The 21,266-nt window shown below is 47.5% G+C and overlaps 1 protein-coding gene across 1 annotated transcript; it reads left to right on the top strand.

Moving 5' to 3' along the window:
- The first annotated feature begins 4,224 nt into the window (after positions 1–4,224).
- LOC122034907 (inactive protein RESTRICTED TEV MOVEMENT 2-like) lies at positions 4,225–5,124 on the top strand. Its single transcript, XM_042594262.1, has 2 exons — positions 4,225–4,445; positions 4,528–5,124. Exons 1-2 carry the CDS (start codon positions 4,334–4,336, stop codon positions 5,019–5,021), a joined length of 606 nt encoding a protein of 201 aa, XP_042450196.1. The 5' UTR covers positions 4,225–4,333; the 3' UTR covers positions 5,022–5,124.
- Positions 5,125–21,266: the final 16,142 nt, after the last annotated feature.

A 21,266-nucleotide genomic window follows, 5' to 3' on the forward strand; every position in this document is an offset into this window, starting at 1 on the left:
GGTGCCAATTTTTGATAATCATGAAAACGATATCAAAATAATTTAAGTTCAGAACCCCCTCTAACTATACTAATGCAGTATAGAAATGACTCAGGTCGTCTCCCAACGAATGCAACGATAGGATGGTAATCTAGGATTGTATGTTATTCCTATTTTTGGGATTTTTAATATGGAAATGAGGGGTTTGGATTTTAATTCTAAACCTAACACAATTAAATCTAATGCTGGAATGAAATCTAACTAAGTGTCAACAATTAATCCACAACGCATTGTCACTTAGCTTTATGCTATGGATTAACCATCAACACAATTAAATTAAGGAATGAAATGACAAAACATTAAATAAAACATAATCTAGTAAATGAAAGACAATACAAGTAATGAAAGCTAAGTCTAACCTAATTACAATTGTAAAAAAGAAAAGACAATAAAGTAAAGCATCAACAAAACTAAGCATAGAATGAAACCTAAACTAATCTATCCTAATTGCATTTAATCAAAACTAGAACTTAACTAAATTGAAAGAACAAGATAAAGCAAGAATTAAACAAACTAAAATGCATCAAATTAAACCTAACTATTAGTTGAAGCAATTCATCGAACACATTATAGGCGTGAATCTAATTAAGCATAGTACGTGCAATTCAAATATAAAAAATCAAGTTCACTACAAGCAGTTAATAAGAAACTTCAATACAAGCAAATTGATACAATTAATTAACATTAACATGAATAAAACTAAATAATTCAAACCACAATCCACACATCCACTTCAATTCCAACGACTACTCTCATCATCACACGAGGATTCGACAATCGAACCCCAAACTTCGGTGAACAGTAGTACTCTGTTGGTTACTGCACACTTCAACAACAACGATGGATACGAATCTTCCATCGAAGAACCCCCTCGGATGGAAGTTGACCGGCTATGAGAATGGGCTGTGAAATGGAATGAACTGCCACCGCTCCTCTGCCCTTGCCGCCTGAACCCCAGAAGGCAGGAGTGAAGGAAGAATGTCGGAAGGTGAAGGATATTTTTAGAGAACCCCTCCGACAAAGTGGATGCTTGTTGTCGTTGCCATCACTCACAGCTTCTGCCAAGGATGCTTGTTGTCGTTGCCATCACTCACAGCTTCTGCCAAGGATGCTTGTTGTCGTCGCCGATTAGGATATAGAAGAAGAAGGTGGAAAGGGATGGCCGACCGGCGGCAAGGGAAGAGAAGAGGCCGTCGGTCGGTGGTGAGGAAGAAGAAATGGTCGGAGCCAGCGCATGAAGGGTTGTCGCGAACCCTAGCGAAGACTCGAAGAAGAGGGAATGACTACCGTGCTATTCGCGTGAGAGCGGAAGGGAAGAGTTTTTTTAGTGGATCGGGTTTTGGGTTGAAGAAAAGGGTTGAAGAGGAATCTGAATTTGATAAGGAGTGAAATTGGGTTATGAAATTGGGCTTTAAGAGTGTGCTTGAGGATTAGATTGGGTTTTATGAAATTGGACTTGGAATCATATTGATTTGGAGCTTCACTTCTTGATGAACCCTTGGATTATTTGATCCTGATTAACGACTCAGATTATTTCCCTACAAAACAAGATGCATCTTTTAGATAAAATCTTAGAAAATATAGGAAAAACTATATCAAGATACTAAATATATATCAATTCATAAAATATGATCTAAAACAATATTTAAGTACACGAGATGATAAAAATACTAAGTATAAGAATCAAAATAATGTATAAAAATGCTCGTTATCACTCACCAATCGATTAGGGTTAAAAAAAAAAGTCATTCTATAGGTATTGGATGGTTGGATAACGTGACAATCGATTAGGGAAAAACCTAATCATTTAGAGGCGTTGAGTTAACCCTAGAAAAGGATTTTTTTCATGACCGTTCTCAAAACATCTCTCACTCACAGTTTCTCAACCACACATGACAAGTTATTGCAGATTTAGAGTGAAGTGCTAGTGCATTTCCAAGTTGATCAAAAGATGGTTTATCAAGCAAAAAGAGAGCAAGCTAAGGTTTCATTGTTGTAATCTTGTAAGATTTCATTTGTGTTAACTTATCATCCTTTTCTTCTTGTATTTCTTCGTGAGTGAGCTTATACAAGGCTTCTCCGCCTCCGAATTGTTTTAAAAAATGAGCTCTTTTATAGTGTTTGTGTGAGAGAGAATCGTATCCTTGGATTAGTCACATTAATGAGATGTATACTAAGAAAATCTTTGTGTCAGCATTAAAGAATCTTTCGTTTTTGAGTATTTGGCTGTAACTTATCTTTGTCGAAATGAGAGAAGTTATTCATCACTCCTTTAGCTCTCCTTGGTCCTAACACAACTTACCTTCTTCGGGGCATAACGGTGGTAATCCTCATTCCAGGGACTCCTCTCGACACTCATTGAAGGAAGATAAATCACGAAATTCTTCGTCCAATAGAGCGGCCCTCTGTGTACCCAACTTACCTTCTTACTTTGACATCAACTGATAGCAGCAATTAATGAGGCACAATAAAATGGAGAAAAGAAGTGCATGGTGTGATCAAAGCAGCTCATCGATGAGTATAAATGATTGATTTAACAGATGTGTTATCCAGCCATGACCATTCTAATGATTGATTTAACAGATGTGTTATCCAGCCATGACCAGGAGAATGGAGCTCGAGCAGAGTGCGATTAGGAAGCAAAATTAAACTTCTTTCTGCTGCTGATCCTCGCTTAAAAATTTGATCTCCTTACAAAAACAGTGTTGTCTGTGTCGCAGAACTATGCTAACTATGCAGAACAAGCTCCGGCAACAGATGGAGGTGCAGAGGCACTTGCAGCTCCGAATCGAAGAACAAGGAAAGTACTTATCTCAATCTATAAGGATACAGTGTGAATATACTAGACAAGAACCTGATCTCGATCTAGAAGGAACTCAGTGCCGAGCAAGGTAAATGAACCATTTGCTGTTGATTGAGAGTTGACGAGGAATAATGATCGATTTTGTTTGGAATCTGAGTCAGATAAAAATCAGATGAGTTGTTGTTGGCGTTGATGGAGGGACGACTGAGACACCGTTCTCGTATACGCCCACAAGAATGGACCTCCACGTGATGCTAACGGACGACGATGACTGAGCCGGCGATACTTGAGCTCTGTGTACACTTAGACAAGCACCCGGAACGTTAGAGGCCAAAAATCAGAGAAAAATCCTCGAAGCAGACCCTCTGATGCTCAAGTCGGGTACTTTCTCCCAAAAATAATAGTGTACGAAGGAGAAAGAAATGTAGAAGATAAGTGCGAATGTGCGAGAGAGCGTACATACGCAAGGGAGAGGACCTCCCTTTTTATATGACAGTGCATACCTCTGGAGGCTGACCGATGTCAGATAATGTCGGGTGGCAGGTCCTGTCGGGTGATGAAGGACACGTGTCGTCCTCCTATAGATTGAAGGAAGATTCTATTCGCAGATGACCGCAGATCGTTGGAATATTCTCTGACACTCAGCAGATATTTTCTGACAGACAATTACGATTCCCTGACCTTATTGTCGTGTAGCACCTTCTGTCCCGACCTTCTGGCCCGACCGAGTATGAATAGAACAGCTCAAGCCGATCTGTCGGGTATAACACCTGTCCCAAACCTTGAGGGGCCGGGAGTTGTGGTAAAATCGTTCAAGAGCCGACCGGGAGTTAACTGATCAGGATTTAGCTCACTGAGAGAACCAGGCTTGGATGTAATTGAGTTGTGAGAACCCGACCAATCAGATCCAAGTCAGATATTACTCCAACTGCCCCCCATGTCTTAGACCATAGTGTCTCGGACCTGGGGTCCTGATCTATGAAAACTCGATCGGGAACCATGTTGCTGTCGTCACACAGTCTTCTTCTTTCCCTAGCTGTTGACGGCTACGTCCCTTTAATTTTTAACTATCACATCTACTTGACTTTTGACTATCACATTTCTTTTACTTATGACGGTCATGATTTCATCGGACTCCATCGTTACATACCGTATCAATGACCATGCACTCTGCTAGTTATTGCTCTGTTTTAACGTATTTTTCTATGCAATTTTCTGAAACTTTCAGTGGAACAGATGCGAAAAGCAGCGAAGCGTGCAGAGGAAACAAGGAACCTCAGTTTCCTCTCCTCTGAGGTGACCTGCGCAAGCCAAGAGCAGATTGAAGAAGGCACACCTTCCTCTCAAGAACCACGCGAAAAGGAATAACTTACTTTGATCATCACACACATCCAAAGAAGGCACTCCTCTCTATCCGTATATAATTATATATATATATATATATGATTTCATCCGTCAGTCGAATCATTCGAAGGTGAAAAAGAAAGCCCAATGGAGAGATCGCCGTCTTCCGTCCCCGAACAGCGCCTCTTCGTGGATTTTGTTCCTTTAGATCGAGTGGTTTCATCAAATGAAGCAGAGTTCTTTGTTGTTGAACTCCCAGGCAATGCATGCATTATACTCCTTTTATCTGTTCTTCAAGTACGTACTTGGTCATCTTTCGATCTCCTTAATTCTACGCGCAGGTTTTAGGAAGGAGCATATCAGTATCCGCATCAACGACTTCGGCAACCTGAAGATCACCGGAGAACGCCCACTGGTCGGAAACCGATGGAGCCGCTTCGTCAAGGAGTTCCAAGTGCCGGATCACTGTAACGCCAGTGAGATCAAGGCCGCGCTTGAGAACGGCCTCCTCCGGATCGAACTTCCGAAATTTGGCACCCAAGGTGACACCGCAAGACCGGAAGCTTCGCCGGAGACTAGAGATGATGGCCGGGAAAGTGGTCTGCGACAGAGGACCAAGTCGAGAACGACGGAGCCCGTTGGCAGCATCGGTCAGCCATTAATGGAAGAAAAGAAGAAGACAGAAGAGAAGCGCGAAGAAATGGCAGAAACGGGAAAGAAATTGCAATGTGAATTCCGCAGCCGCAGCAGGATGACGATCATTGGAATTCTGGTCATCGCGGCCTTGGTGGGAACAGGAATCTATGTGTGTATTATAAACCGATCGAGAGAATGAAAAATTAAATTTAAATTACTTGTATCGAATGCAATTTGATTGAACAGAAAGGACATCGAGAATAAGAAGGTAATTGTGTTCTTGTTAAATTTACGAGACCTAATAAATTTGTAATGCCTTAGAACTCTTAGAAAGAAAACAAAAGAAAGAAGAATTCAAGAGAAATATCGTCAAGATCTCGTGCCCTTGTTCCACAGTATCGTTCGACATTGTTTGTACGTTATATATATGTTGTCACTTGTTAATTAAATCTTCAATCTAATCAAAATTCACCTAGATACTTTCCGGTCCAGAGTCAGGAAATGGATCATAAAGAATTACGGCCCGATTATCATGATTATTTGACCGCAATAGATTGTAATTTTTTTGCCACCGTCCTCCTAAGTTATAGTTTGGATCGGAGTGTGTGACTGAGACCATCCGAATGTCGTCGATGGTGGACAAGTGATCAGGTCGCTAGTCGCCAAGCGGGGTGGCCTTCGGGCGGCTTTCAGCCATCCACCCCGACCTAAAGTATAACCTTGGGGGAGACAATGGACCTAATTAAGGATCACAATCAATTGTGATCGGATCGCCACCATGATCCGACCGTAATTTCATATGGTCCATCCCATGTGATCCCGTCCGAAGGCTGAGTCGGACGGAGGCTGGTCGCGGTGGCCTGGTTGTTGACGGAAGGTCGTAGGCGCTCCGGCTCCCACGGGTGGCTGACGCTGTTGCAGGACCCTACGCACACTCAGACAATCCCCCCTCACGTTAGAGACCAAAAACCCACGGAAAAAGTCCCCGGATCAGGCCCTCCGACGCTCAAGTCAGATCCCTTTTTCCCCAGAAGAAACAGAGAGAGACCAAAAATGAAAAGTTGTGAAAGGAAAAAATGACGAGAGTGCGCGTACCCGCGTACGAGGAATCTCCTCCTTTTTATGCACCCGCCTTGCTTCCAGAACCTGCCAACCTGTCAGAAAACGTTAGACGCTGGGCTTTGTCGTATATCCCCGACACATGTCGTGCTGCTATTGGTCCGGAAGGCATCTTCTTGTTTAGGAACCTTCGCCTTTACACAGGGGTTTTGTCTCGTAGTGAAGGACATCTGTCAGGCTCCCATTGGTTATGAGAGCATCCTCTCGCTTAGGAACCTCCGCTTCCGCACATCTCCCTGGTATGCAATGATTACTCTTGACGAACAGTTGTGATCCTCCGACTCCTGCACAGCTTAACTCGTCCTATTTATCGCGGTCTGCACCTACCTCACACCCGTCGACCAGATCTCGCCTCTATGCTTTACTTGTTAGTCGGACTAACCCTGAACAGCCCTGTCGATCACGGTCTGTATTCTGTACCCTGTATTTGCCGACCCTCGACTGTAAGCCCGTAGATCGGGTTGTCTTCACACAGCCCTGTCGCTTCCGATCTGTGACTGGTGGCTTGCACTTCCGGATCTTCGAGTCACAGACCTGCATACCGAGTCGTCTCTACACAGCTCTGCCGCGTCCGACCTGTGATTTGTGACTTGCACTCCTGGATCTTCGAGTCGCAGACCTGCATACCGAGCCGTCTCTACACGGCTCTGCCGCGTCCGACCTGTGATTTGTGACTTGCACTTCCGGGCCTTCGAGTCGCAGACCTGCATACCGAGCTGTCTCTACGCGGCTCTACCGCGTCCGACCTGTGATTTGTGTCCTGTCCCTCGACCATAGGCCTGTAGTTTGAGCTGCCTCGGCCCAGCTTTGCCGATCCCAACCTGTACCCCAGGTTCCGCTCGACGACTTCCTTTGTTTTCCCGCGGCCTCGCCTGCTTGAACAACCAGTCTGCCTGACCTCTGCCTATTCCATAGGCTAGCCTTTTGACTGCCTAGTCAGCTTGACTATTGACCGCCACGTCCTCTTGACTTTTCACCGCTATATGGTCGTGACCTTTCTCACCTTTCTCCTGGGCCCCTCCAATGCTAACCGTATCACAGCCCTTCGTCCTCTGGCGATCAGCCCCCGGACTCACTAGCTCGCTCAACTTCTCCTCCTCTCGTGCCTATGAGCTCAGCTGTGCCGACTCTGGAACTGCCATCTGCGGACCTGGCCTTTGAGTCTTCTTGGAGGCTTCCTTCAGAGACCGACCCGGCCTACGTACCCGCTGCCGACCTATCGCCTATCTTTGGTAGGGTCGATTTCTATGGGGACTTGGCCATCTCCTGGCAATCAGCCAATCGGCAGTTCTGGGAGAGCAGTTCCCCCTTGGAGGAGTTCGATCAAATTGCTCGCTCCCTGGTAGCAGTAAGCTCTTTCTCTTCTTCTTCCTAGTATCCGTGTGTTTCTGTAACCTCCTTTCCCTTCCTCCGGCTACTGACAGACCTGCTCCGCGAGTCTGAGCGCCGTTCAACAAGCGGCCGAGCTTCAGCGAGAAAACGCGGCGCTCAAGGCACGTTTTCAGGAACTAGAGCACCCTGCGGCTTCCTCAACTTCTCCTGAGCATTCTCTTGGAAGCTTGGATGCTTATCTGCGCGCCGCCGGGGAGTCGGCGACCTCTGCTCGGGCCATTTCCCATGCTGCCTTCGCTAAACTTCAACAGTTGGAGGCGGCTCTGAAGACGAGTGAGTCTTCCTTGGCTTCTGAAGCGGATCGTCAGCAGACGACAGTTTCTGAGCTGAAAGCCAGAGAGGCAGAGCTGCTCTCCCAATCAGAGGAGTTGACGCTGCTACGGCAAGGTCATGAGCTCTTGCAAATGGGGTTGGTCGATGCCCAAGCCCTGGCTAGTGCTGCCGCTAGCCAGGAAGCAGCCATGCGGACTCAGTGGGAAGCTTGCCAAGCCACTCTCTAATTCTTGCGAGCGGAGTTATCGAAGGCCCAGGAAGCGGTGTCTCAAGGCCAGAGTGATTTGTCCGTGGCCCGCGCCGAGGCTGCGGAGAGCCGGAATAGTTTGGAGGTGTACCGGGCTGACGAGTCAGAGCGGTTAAAGGCGTACAGACTAGCCTACGTCCGCTCTTCCTTCTTCCTCCATAAGCTGGGAGGCTGGATGGTCTTGCTGCTCTGTCACGGGGCCGCTGGTGGGGTCAGACAGGCCTTTGAGCAAGGTTTCCTACGCTCGGCACCTCTTGCCACCTTCTTGGACACAGCTCGCCTAACCAGGGAATTGCCGCAGGAAACCTTCCCTTCCTTCTAAGCGGATGAGGGACTTTTCCTCTTGGAGGCTCCTCCCCCTGCGGCCGATCCCGCTCCCGGGGATATTTCTGCCCTGGCTCCTCCTGTTGTTGCACCCGATGCGTCCGCTGATCCTGTGGCTCTCCCCATAGTGCTGGCCGACCCCGGGCTCCTTCCGTTGGCTCCAGTGACCCTGCCCCCTCTTCTTCAGATGTTGTGTAGTTGGCGATATGTTGTATTGTTCACCTTTTATGTATTGATGCTGAACCTTTCGTGATTGTATTTATTCGCGTGGTCTTACTAAACTTTGGATGGTTGTACTTAGCTTGCCCTTGCTTATTTTGTCTTTGTTATGTTGCTCTCCTCCGAATAGTAGCTTTTATACCGAGCCTGGTGAGGGTCAGCTTTTACTTTCTGTCCTTGACGCATGTCCATGAAGCTCGCTGATCTGCTCCACCTTTCTCTCTGAAGGCCGCTTCCGCCCACCTTTGTCCTTACGAGGCAATCACCTGTTTGGCGAAAAGTTGGATGAGCTGAGTGTCCCCCTTTTCCCCCTTTTTTCTCTTTCCTCTTTTTCCATACCTCATGAGGCGCCTCGTACTTCGAGCCTTTACCTTTCCTATAATGCCCTCTGGTTATATTCTCGAGGCTCATCGTAGAGCGCTCCTTGTCTATTTCCGCCCCTATATCCACCATCCGTTGTTAACGTACGAGGATATCCTTCCTCCACCATACCTATAAGTATCTTATTCCTCTCTCCCTTCTGTTATGCTTCGTCATTACCACGGAGCACTCAAACGCCGCCGCCACCGACTGGCTTTCTCCGAGATCACGCCGCGCTCCTTTCTTTTTTCCTAGCCCCCTCTTTTCGTTTGCTCCTTCTACCTCCTGAGAAAATCTCCCTTGCAATGGCCTCTCCTTCTTGGGTTTCCTTGTTGGCGGAGCACTTCCCCGGCGCTTCAACTTTCGCTGAGTTGGATTGGGATGACCTACGGTACATTTACGAAATCCCTACTAGCTTTCGACCCATCATCCCTACTGGTGTGAACTTGTACTTCGATCCCCCGCCTGGTTTTTGTACTTTCTTTACTGAGCAATTTGTATCTGGTCTTCGTCTACCCCCGCATCCTTTTCTGTCTAGAGTGTGCCGCTACTTTAAGATCCCCTTAGGTCAGCTAACTCCCAATTTCATAAAGATTTTGTGTGGCTTTGTAATACTCTGCGAAGTTTGCGAGGTTTCCTGGTCCGCTCCCCTCTTTCACTGCTTCTTTGCTCTTTCTCGACACGCTGATGGTCTTTTTGACTTCCAAGCTCGCAGTCATACCGCTTTCTTCTCTCCTCTTCCTCCCCCCACTGCTAACTGGAGGAAAAAAATTCTTTTTTCTCCGATTTCCCGAAGAAGTAGACTGGCCTCTGCGATGGCAATCTGCGCTGCCTATGCCTCCGGCGTTGCAAGACTTCCATATGGATCTCCCATATACTGTGGCTACGACTCGCATGAAGGATTGGCGCTTGAATCTGACGAGACTGTTGTCTGAAGACCTACTTTCCTTTTTCCGGCTGAGCTTCGTTTCCTCTGAAACATCGCACTCCTTGGGTAAGTTCACGCTGAGCTCCACCTCCCTTGCGATCATATTCTTCGCTAGAATAACCTTTCGTGTTGGTGCCTATAGCTGAGGTTCTGCATCGCGCCTCGGAGGTTCTGCCTCTGCCCCTCGATGACCTGGAAATACTGCGGTGAGGTCGGGCAATCTTGGAGAGGAGGTCGCTCCCTCATCTTGGATCCGCCTCATTTGGGGCAGCGACCCAGCCTACTTCCAACCCCGCCTCACACGACGCTTCTCCTTCACCTGCGCCCATGAGCCGAGATCGGGGTAGTGCTCCAGCCGGCAGTCTGGCCAGACGCGTCTTTCAAGGAGCCTCCCGGGCCTCCAGGCGTGGTCGCGCAGCCCTTCATCGCGCAGGTCGAAGCTCATCCGGTCAGAGCGCCATAGACAGGGGTGCTGCAGCCTCTTCACAGGGTCAGCCTCGCTCTGATGACTCTGACTCTGATAACCAGCCCCTGCTTCACAGGCGTCGCCGAAGACCAGGTCTGACTTCACAAACGCTTGATTCAATTTCTTCTACTACCCAATTGTCCCCCGCTGCCACCGTGACTAGCTCCGCCACCATTCCCCTTGTCATTCTTGCTTTGTCTATCTGGCAGCCTCCCCCAACCCTTACAGGGGAAGACCAGCTGCATTCCGCTCTGCCCCTACTACTGCAGAGGAAGATAGCCCAGGCAATCGTCACGACCCCGTGCCAACTGAACCCGTTCCCGAGCCACCTCCCGCTCCTCCTGGTGCTGACGCCGGCCCTTCTCAACCTTCCTCCTCCACTCGCCATCGTTACAGGACCACCATCCCCTCTGAAGCTGCTTTAGCTCGGCGGTCCGACGCCCCTACGAGCCTTCTGATGATGAAAGGCTGCCTTGGCAGTTTGTGGGCAGAGAGCATGGATCAAATGGGTAACGCGCCGCCGTTAGTCCAGATGGATAGGTTCTCGAAGTCCTGGGCCAAAGTACGTACTCCTCACCTTACCCGTGCTATTGCATTGCCTTAACTGAAGGTTATATCTTCCGCCCAGACTCACGCTGAATCTTTGGTGCTGAACCAATCCTTCCACACCCTCCATCATGAAAGCAAAGAACTCCGGGAGAGAGTCTCCGTATTGGAGCTGCAGCTGAACGACCCTGCCCAAGCCAGTTATGTTTTGCGGGCGGAGATTCAAGCCCTAACCAATCAGACCGACCGTCAGAAACGATCCCTGATACAGGTGAAAGATGAGCTCCGAGCTATGAGGGAGGAGAGAGCTGCATCTGAGGCAGGGTATCAGCAACAGCTAGCCCATCAGGCTCAGGAAATACAGTCCAAGGATACTCTTCTGCAGGAAAAGAACAATAAACTGGAGGTTCAGGCGGCACAGTTGGAGACTCAAGGGGTTGAGCTGGAGGCCCTGAGGGCGAAACTATCCCAGTCTCGGACGGCTTTGACAGGAGTGTCCGCGGCCCTGGCGGTCTATCAAGAAGGCGAGGGTGATCGTTGCCTGCGGAGTCGAAGGTCTTATTTGAGCTCTCCTGAATTTTTATCTCAGACCGGGGCACGCTTTGCTGCGACCGTACCATACACAGCGGCTGGAGTTATCAGACAATTGCATGCACAGGACTTCTTGAGCTCCATCCCTCCCGCAAACTTCTTAGATCAGGGCCAGATCATTCAAGGCTTTCCGGATGAGATCTTTGCTCCTTTCAAATGATTTGTTCCAACTGCTTAAAACTGATGAAATTTTTACATGTACATACGTATCTTTGAGTTTTTTCTTGACTATCCTACCGTCTCCGGAACCCTCGGCCGACCTGGCTTACAGCAACAGGGTTGGCATCCCTCACACCCGATAGAGCTGTAGGTAGTTAGCACTCCAAGGTCGGTTTAGCTTCCTTCCTTGAGCGTCTTGCAAATAATAGGCCCCCGATGCCAATTTCTTGATAACTTTGTATGGTCCGTCCCATTGAGGAGTCAACTTCGTCACTTCCCCTAAGGGCTTCATCTGCTTCCAGACGAGATCTCCTTCTCCGAAGAATCGAGGGATCACTCTTCTATTATAGTTTTGCCTCATTCTCTGTCTATAGGCCTCCAACCTGGCAGCTGTTTGTTCACGGATTTCACTGACGAAATCTAGCTCAGCCAGCCATCGCTCTGCGTTCCCTTCGTCATACATCATTCTTCTCACGGATGGTATCCCGACCTCCAGAGGTACCACTGCTTCATTGCCATATACTAAATGGAATGGTGTCAGACCTGTACTTTCTCGGGGTGTCGTACGATAGGCCCACAAAATGCTCGGCAGCTCGTCCACCCAACTGCCTCCCGTGTGATCCAGCTTGACTTTGAGCCCCCGTACTATTTCTCGATTGACTACCTCTGTCTGACCGTTGCTTTGCGGATGAGCCACCGAAGTGAAGGCCTGAGTTATGCCAAACCCCTTGCACCAATTTTGTATTTTGCGTCCTTGAAATTATCTGCCATTGTCCGACACCAATTTGTGAGGCAAGCCGAATCTGCAAAAGATATTTTTCCATAAGAACTGGATCACCGCATCTTCAGTGATTCTGGCCAGAGCTTCCGCTTCCACCCACTTGGAGAAGTAATCCACTGCTACCAGCAAGAAACGTCTCTGCCCCGTGGCCATCGGGAAAGGTCCTACGATGTCCATACCCCACTGGTCAAAAGGGCAAGACACTATGGAAGTTCTCAGCAGCTCTGTGGGTCGGTGCGTCAGGTTCTGGTACCTTTGGCATGACAAACAAGTATTCACCAGCTTCTGTGCGTCCCTCTGCAAGGTAGGCCAGAAATATCCGGCCAATAGCACCTTCCGAGCCAGCGTTCTTCCACCTGCATGGTTGCCACAACATCCCAAATGTATCTCCCGCAAGGCCTGATTCGCTTCTTCCATATTCAAGCACTTGAGCAAAGGTCTGAAGAAAGATTTTTTGTACAGCTGCTCTCCGATCATAACATAAGAATGTGCCTGTCTCCTGAGCATGCGTGCCTCTTCTAAGTTGGTAGGTACAATTCCTTGCTGGAGGAAACTTATTATGGGTGCCCTCCAATCAATTACTTCTTCCAGGTTATTTTGTAGATCTATCTGAGCTACAAGGAAAGTCTACGCTATAGATCGGTCAAGTACCCAAGTAGTCAGGGAACTGGCCATTTTAGCTAGTTCATCTGCCCTTTCATTTTCCGACCTAGGAATCTTGGTGACTGTGACTTCTTTAAATCTTTCCTCATCTTCTCATAGGCTTCCTTGTAAACTTGCATCTTTTCATTGTTTGCTTCAAAATGTCCGGCCACCTGCTGAGTTACTAGCTGCGAATCCGAGTATATTACGACTCGGTTTGCCCCCACATGCCGAGCTGCTTGCAAACCTGCTAATAGGGCTTCATACTCTGCTTCATTGTTGGTAGCTCTGAAATTTAGCCGTACAGCCAGCTGCATAATGTCTCCCTGCGGAGATATTAGAAGTACACCTACACCACTTCCCCGCTGGGTAGCTGATCCGTCTACATAGATTTTCCAGACCTCCTCCGAGTCTGCTTGATAAACTTCTGTCAAGAAATCCGCCAAAGCCTGTCCTTTAATCGCGGTTCAGGGCTGGTACTGTATATCATATTCCCCTAGCTCGGTCGCCCATTTGATAAGCCTACCCGCTACCTCCACCTTGGTGAGAGCTCGGCCCATTGTACTGTTTGTCAGGACAGTGATGGGATGCGCCAAAAAATACGGTCGGAGGCGCCGAGCCATTAGAACAAGTTCGTAAACCAACTTTTCCAGGGCCGTGTACCGAGACTTAGCCCCCTTCAATAGATGACTGAAAAAATACACTGGCTGTTATACACTGTCCTGTTCTTTAACCAGCACGGCCCCCACGGCCTCGGGGGTGGCTGACAAGTAGACCCAAAGGGGCTCTCCCACAACAGGCTTGAACAGTGATGGCAAGAACTCCAGGTATTGCTTTAGCTCCTCAAAGGCCTGTGTGTATTCTTCTGTCCACTGAAACTTGGCCGCTTTCCTGAGCACTTTGAAGAAGGGCGTCGCTCGATCTACAGATCTGGAGATGAATCGAGACAGTGCTGTTATCCTGCCGACCAGCTTCTGTGTTTCCTTCAGATTCTGAGGGATCTGCATGTTCCGAAGTGTTTGAACCTTCTCAGGATTGGCTTCTATCCCTTGTTCAGTCACCAGGTAGCCCAGAAACTTTCCTCCTTTGGCCCCGAACAGACATTTCAGGGGATTCAGCTTCACCCCATATTGCCTCAGAGTCCCACAGGTTTCTTCTACATCTTTTATTAGACTGGACGCCAGGGGGGACTTGATCAGGATGTCATCAACATAGACCTCTACGTTTTGCCCGATCTGACTCCGAAAGACTTTGTCCATCATCCTTTGGTAGTTAGCCCCAGCGTTCCGGAGTCCAAATGGCATGACCGTATAGCAAAAGGTACCGTCGGCTGTTATGAAGCTGACTTTCTCCTGATCCTCCCTAGCCAAGGGTATCTGATGATATCCTTGATAAGCGCCCATCATGCATATCCTCTCACAGCCAGCTGTTGAATTCACCACCTGATCGATCCGCGAGAGAGGATAACAGTCTTTAGGGGTGGCCCTGTTGAGATCGCGAAAGTCTATGCACACCCTCCACTTGTTGTTAGGCTTCTTCACCAATACAACGTTAGAAAGCCAGGACGGGAATTGCACCTCTCGAACATGTCCTGCCTTCCTGAGCTGATCCACTTCAGCTCGGATAATCTTGTTCTGGTCAGCAGAGAAGTTTCTCTTCTTCTGCTTGACTGGCTTGGCCTTGGGTATAATATGCAGCTTGTGCTCAGCTACTTCTGGTTTGACCCCAGGCAGCTCTTCCGGTGACCAAGGAAAAACATCCCTATTGCGGATCAGACACTGTATCAGCTCCAACTTAAGCTCCGGTGGTAAGTCACTGGCAACGCGAGTGAGACTCTCTACTCTATCCGCATGCAACCGAATTTCTTCCCAGGGGATAGGCTCCTCGACAATAGGCAGAGGCTCCTCTTGGATAGCGTGTACTCCCCCGTCCTGCGTCCTCCGGCTCTTGCGCGCCTCCACACGGACCATGTCAATGTAGCAGCTGCGGGACACCTTCTGCTCTCCCTTGACTTCCCCGACCTGCTCGCCGACCGGAAACTTGATCTTTTGGTGAAAAGTGGAGACGACAGCCCGGAACTCATGCAGAGCTGGCCTTCCCAGGATGACGTTGTAGGAGGAAGGCGAATCCACCACTATAAAGGTACTCCTTCGGGTGCGCACCAGTGGCTCAGTGCCCATGGATATGGCCAGCTTTATCTGACCCATGGGCTTAACTTCGTTGCCTGTGAACCCGTACAAAGAAGTGGTTACGGGTTGGAGCTCAGCGGCGTTAATCTGCATCTCCTCGAACGCAGCTCTGAATAAAATGTTGACCGAGCTCCCGGTATCCACAAAGACCCGAGCCACTCGGCTGTTAGCAATAACGGCCTTGATTATGAGGGCGTCGTCGTGGGGCAGTTCCAGACCCTCCAAATCTTGTGGCCCAAAGCTAATGACAGGGCCAGATGCCTGCTCGTGGCTGCACCCCACAGCTCCCACATACAATCGCCGACCATGTGACTTACGGGCTCGGCCTGAGTCCCCGTCAGTGGGCCATCCTGAAATCATACCGATCTCTCGCACAACAGCGTTGCCCCGGTTCTCCAGTTCTCAGGCATCTCTTCGATCTTCCCCGAGGCCAGTTGGGTTAGCTGGGTCGGCTAGGTCGGGCCGAGTCTGCCGAGCACGCCCAGCTGCAGCCCGTTCTTCTTCCATTCTTTGTATTTGGGGCGCCAACTCCGGGGGAGGCATGCCCTGCTCTGCAGCTCGCCTGGAGTCACGGGCGAATTGGAAGCAGTTACTGAGATCATGCGTCCTGGACCGATGATACGTGCAATATGGTGCTCCCCTTGGTCCAAGCCTGGGGACGTGTATGGCAGCGACTCGCGGAGCTGGCCTACCTCCCTGAGTGGGCTGAGGGGCAGGCCTGGGTTGAATGCGCTGGAAGGGCTGAGCTGGCTGTGGTGCTCTCCTTTCAGGTCGGTTGCCAGGAGTCACCGTCTTTTCAGCCTTCCGCCTAGCGGCCTGAGCTTCCTCCACCTTGATGTAGCAAGAAGCTTTCTCCACCATATCATCAAAACTCCAGGCGAGGTTCTTGATGAGGTCCCTAAAGAACTCCCCTTCTCGCAATCCATGGGAGAAAGCACTCATCAATATTTCTGGGGTGGCGGAGGGGACGTCATTGGCCACCTAACTGAATCGGTTGATGTAGCTTCGCAAGGGCTCAGTCGAATCCTGCTTGAGAGCAAAAAGACAGTGGTCGGTTTTTTGATATTTGCGGCTACTGGTGAAACGACATAGGAAGGCCGTTTTGAAATCCATGAAGCGATTGATGGACTCCGGGGGCAACCCATCGAACCACTTCTGCGTCGACCCGGACAGGGTGTGTAGGAATACTTGGCATTTGACAGCATCGCTGTATTGATACAAAATAGCCGCGTTCTTGAACTTCCGCAGGTGCTCTTCCGGATCCTTGCTCCCATCATATTCTCCAATGTTCGGGGCCCGGTAACCCCTAGGCAGGCTTTCCCTCAGGATCTGAGCCGAGAAAGGTACCTTGTCGTCCGGATCTTCAGGCAGATCTCTGGCAGAGGTTATAGCTTTTCCCTTCCCTGCATCCCGGGGTGGATGTAGAGAGCTCTCTGCCACCGACGCTTGTGACTCTTCTTTCTTCGGACTATGCTCGCGAGGTCCAGGCTGATGATAGTTGCGGCGAGGCTCTCGGAATGAAGTACGAGGGAGTTCTTCCTGCTGCTTTCTCTTTGAGCCCCTGTCGGAGGCAGGAGCTGGTTCTTTAGACGCTTCGGGCGCTAAGCGAGGTCGTGAAACCGTTCCTTGTTTTTCAGAGGCAGCTTGCTTCCTGACCTCCTTGAAGAGCTCGTACTCCCCCGCAGTCATGGTGACATTAATCCTTCTGCTTGAACTTCGGCCAGAGTCCTCCATCTTCACGCTTCGGATCAGGCTATTGTGTTTCCTACAGATGGCGCCAAATTTGATCCCGTCCGAAGGCTGAGTCGGACGGAGGCTGGTCGCGGTGGCCTGGTTGTTGACGGAAGGTCGTAGGCGCTCCGGCTCCCACGGGTGGCTGACGCTGTTGCAGGACCCTACGCACACTCAGACAATCCCCCCCTCACGTTAGAGACCAAAAACCCAGGGGAAAAGTCCACGGATCAGGCCCTCCGACGCTCAAGTCAGGTCCCTTTTTCCCCAGAAGAAACAGAGAGAGACCAAAAATGAAAAGTTGTGAAAGGAAAAAATGACGAGAGTGCGCGTACCCGCGTACGAGGAATCTCCTCCTTTTTATGCACCCGCCTTGCTTCCAGAACCTGCCAACCTGTCAGAAAACGTTAGACGCTGGGCTTTGTCGTATATCCCCGACACATGTCGTGCTGCTATTGGTCCGGAAGGCATCTTCTTGTTTAGGAACCTTCGCCTTTACACAGGGGTTTTGTCTCGTAGTGAAGGACATCTGTCAGGCTCCCATTGGTTATGAGAGCATCCTCTCGCTTAGGAACCTCCGCTTCCGCACATCTCCCTGGTATGCAATGATTACTCTTGACGAACAGTTGTGATCCTCCGACTCCTGCACAGCTTAACTCGTCCTATTTATCGCGGTTTGCACCTACCTCACACCCGTCGACCAGATCTCGCCTCTATGCGTTACTTGTTAGTCGGACTAACCCTGAACAGCCCTGTCGATCACGGTCTGTATTCTGTACCCTGTATTTGCCGACCCTCGACTGTAAGCCCGTAGATCGGGTTGTCTTCACACAGCCCTGTCGCTTCCGATCTGTGACTGGTGGCTTGCACTTCCGGATCTTCGAGTCACAGACCTGAATATCGAGCCGTCTCTACACAGCTCTGCCGCGTCCGACCTGTGATTTGTGACTTGCACTCCTGGATCTTCGAGTCGCAGACCTGCATACCGAGCCGTCTCTACGCGGTTCTACCGCGTCCGACCTGTGATTTGTGGCTTGCACTTCCGGGCCTTCGAGTCGCAGACCTACATACCGAGCTGTCTCTACGCGGCTCTGCCGCGTCCGACCTGTGATTTGTGTCCTGTCCCTCGACCATAGGCCTGCAGTTTGAGCTGCCTCGGCCCAGCTTTGCCGATCCCAACCTGTACCCCAGGTTCCGCTCGCCGACTTCCTTTGTTTTCCCGCGGCCTCGCCTGCTTGAACAACCAGTCTGCCTGACCTTTGCCTATTCCATAGGCTAGCCTTTTGACTGCCTAGTCAGCTTGACTATTGACCGCCACGTCCTCTTGACTTTTCACCGCTATATGGCCGTGACCTTTCTCACCCTTTCCTCCTGGGCCCCTCCAATGCTAACCGTATCACCATGGTTTATAAAAATATGGACCAGGAGATCCTGTCCTCTCGGAACGGTCTAGTGACTAGCACATGAGGTGTTACCACCATAAGATTTGGGGTTCGAATCTCGGCAAAATCGAGGTAATTGTCTCCCTTATGTGCTAGTCATTATTCCAAACACTATGTGAAAATGGACAATAGACTTCGCCACTGTTACTTCGGCAATCAGAAATTGCGAAGTAATATATGATAATCAACTTCGATAATAAATTTGATGTAGTAAATATAATTTTATACTTTATAGGTTTAAAAACGCGGACCTCACTTCTAATTTTACTTGACTTTTTACTTCATAATATATATTCAGAGAAGTAATAAGTTATAAAATAAAGTTTATATGGATAATTGATGAAGTAATAAGTTAAATGAATTAATATTGGTGTTATATTTGGTTAAAAGTTGAATTGGTTTATTATAAGGATTTTTCACCGAACCCTAAACCTTAGATCTGCCCTTTTCTTCTCGTGTTTTCTCTTCATTGCTTTCTCCCCGACGCGCGATGGCCACTCGTCGCAGTTTCTCCCTGACGCGCGACAGCCACTCGACACCAACCTTCTCCTTCGTGCCCCTCCCCCCGAAGGCTACCTCCTCCTTTGGCGTTTCTCCCCGACACGAGACGACAGCTTCTCCTTCGGCATTTTCTCCTTGACGCTGAGAGTCACCCGACACTAGGTTTGTTCCTTCTCGACCCCTTCTCTCCTATGTTGTGCCATTAATGTTCTTCCCAGGTTTCCTATGTTTGTATGTTGAGTCTATAGAACTTAGATCATTCCCCGTTGGCTTTCTCAAAGAATATGTGCCATCCATCTAAGAGACTTTTAGAATTGATGGATAATTTTACCCATGTCATGTATCTTCTTTATCCACTTATCCATGTTACCAAGTTGCTTATAGTTGCTAATTCCATTATATTTCCTATAAACTTTATTGCATGGTAAAGCAACCAATTTCATGGAAAAATATAGAACATGGCACCTTAAGAATGACCCAGGTACATACAGAATAAGCAAGATTATGCTGCTCTTTTAGGAAACATTCTTGCTAGTTTAGTGTTCAGCTAATGAAGTTCTCAATTCAATATACCAAAGATTTGAGTTGCTTGTGTATTTCTAATGTTGGTTTGGTTTTGGTTAACTTCTCAAGCGTCTGAATCATGCTTATCTAACCTTAATTTGTTGTTTTGTACAATCAGTTTCAGAAATTTTATTGTCCTGTAGGACCAGTTGCTGAAGATATGTTTCATTGGCAAGCAACAATTATGGGTCCACCTGACAGTCCGTATGCAGGGGGAGTTTTTGTCGTCACTATCCACTTTCCTGCAGATTATCCCTTCAAACCCCCTAAGGTATTGTTGGCATAAGAATCAAACAAAAGGCATGCACCATGATATCAATGTTCTCAATATAGAAACAGAAAACATGTACATGCTATGCCTTGTGTCTAACATATAATTTCAGTTTTGTTCCCTACATGTTTTGAAGACAAATTAGTTAAATAGATACAGATTTTATTATAGGTTACAAAATCTTACCCAATGATGTCGTATAGTTTAAAATATATGCAGATGTGTGTTATATAATTCAGGGCATTGTACAAATCCATTAGAATGGGACACATGGAAATATCAGTTTCTAGGGAACATATGTAGAAATTTGATAGCATATTTATTATTTTTTTTTCATATTAAGCTGATTCTTTGAAGTTGATTACCGTAAATTCCTGATGGATGCTTTTGCATATTTCAAGTTGGATCAAGGAAGATGGTCTCAAGCTTATGTATATCACATAGATCCTATGCTTAGGTTCGTTTGGGCTATATAATGTATGGGATACATCTAAATGCCATGCAGGATCAAATGCAAGATGATGACTAAGTTGGTACTAACTGGTACTAATTCTTTGGGTCTTCTACCTGTCCTTCATAGAGATATGTGGTGTTTGGTGTAGTTAGTTCCAGACTATATTTGGAATCAGGATTATACCCATAATTGAGCTGTTGATCCACACTTGAGAATCTAATTAATTATGTCTGACACCTTAGGCCTGTATCGATCTATAAGGGATTTAGTTTATTTTTGTTACTGAATCTTGCTCAAAACAGTTAGTACATTAGTTTGGTTTCAAAGTATCGTCTTTGTTTTATGGCATGGGAATAGAATACAACGACTTTCAAAGTATCCACAATTGTTGCTTGGCTTAAAGAGTTGGTAATTTTACCAACGAAAAAGGTACTTTCAGTTTCTATGAATAATTGGTATTTGAAAAAAAATCTTAATTATCATTTGAATACTCATATGAATATTTTAAATTATTGTAGAAGAATGTGCAACCACAATTATTTACTCTATTGGATATTCATGGTCATCAGGACAAGTACAAGGAAATTGGAAAAACATTACCGATGACATGCAAGTATATCTATTCATATGTTGTCAAATTGATGCCGGAAGATGAGAGTATACACATAGAATTTGATGAAGCTATGTTTGGATGTCCTAAAAGTGTATGGTTGCTAAGAGAAAATATCTTGTGCTTTATGGAGATGAAAGAGATAGGTGCTAGGTAAATTTTGGTTTACATGGGGTATGTTATGTCTTAAATACAATATTTATTCAAATGATATACTTTGTTTGCAATATTTATTCACATACTTTTGTTTTGGTTTACATGAGGTATATTTAGATTTGTCATTACTTTATCATTACCTTGCAATTATCTTGCAGTTACCTTTACAAATACTTGAAGAAAGAAAACAGAGCTGAGTATGTCTCATTTGTGGATCCTGGTCACATACCAACATGTGGTATGGGCTAAGAAGACAGTAAATTGTCACAACATATTACTGAGCAGTTGAGAGCATCAAACAGAGATAGTATCTGCTTCATTCCATACAACACTGGGTAAGATTTTAATTATTTGTCAATTCCTACTACATATTAGTCAATGTTATATTTTCATTTGTCCAGGTGCCATTGGATCCTGACTATAATTAATGAAGATAAAAATAAGATATATTTATTGGACTCTTTGATGAATAGGAACCG

Source organism: Zingiber officinale, chromosome 11B, assembly GCF_018446385.1.
Source record: "Zingiber officinale cultivar Zhangliang chromosome 11B, Zo_v1.1, whole genome shotgun sequence".
NCBI classification, from domain to species: domain Eukaryota; kingdom Viridiplantae; phylum Streptophyta; class Magnoliopsida; order Zingiberales; family Zingiberaceae; genus Zingiber; species Zingiber officinale.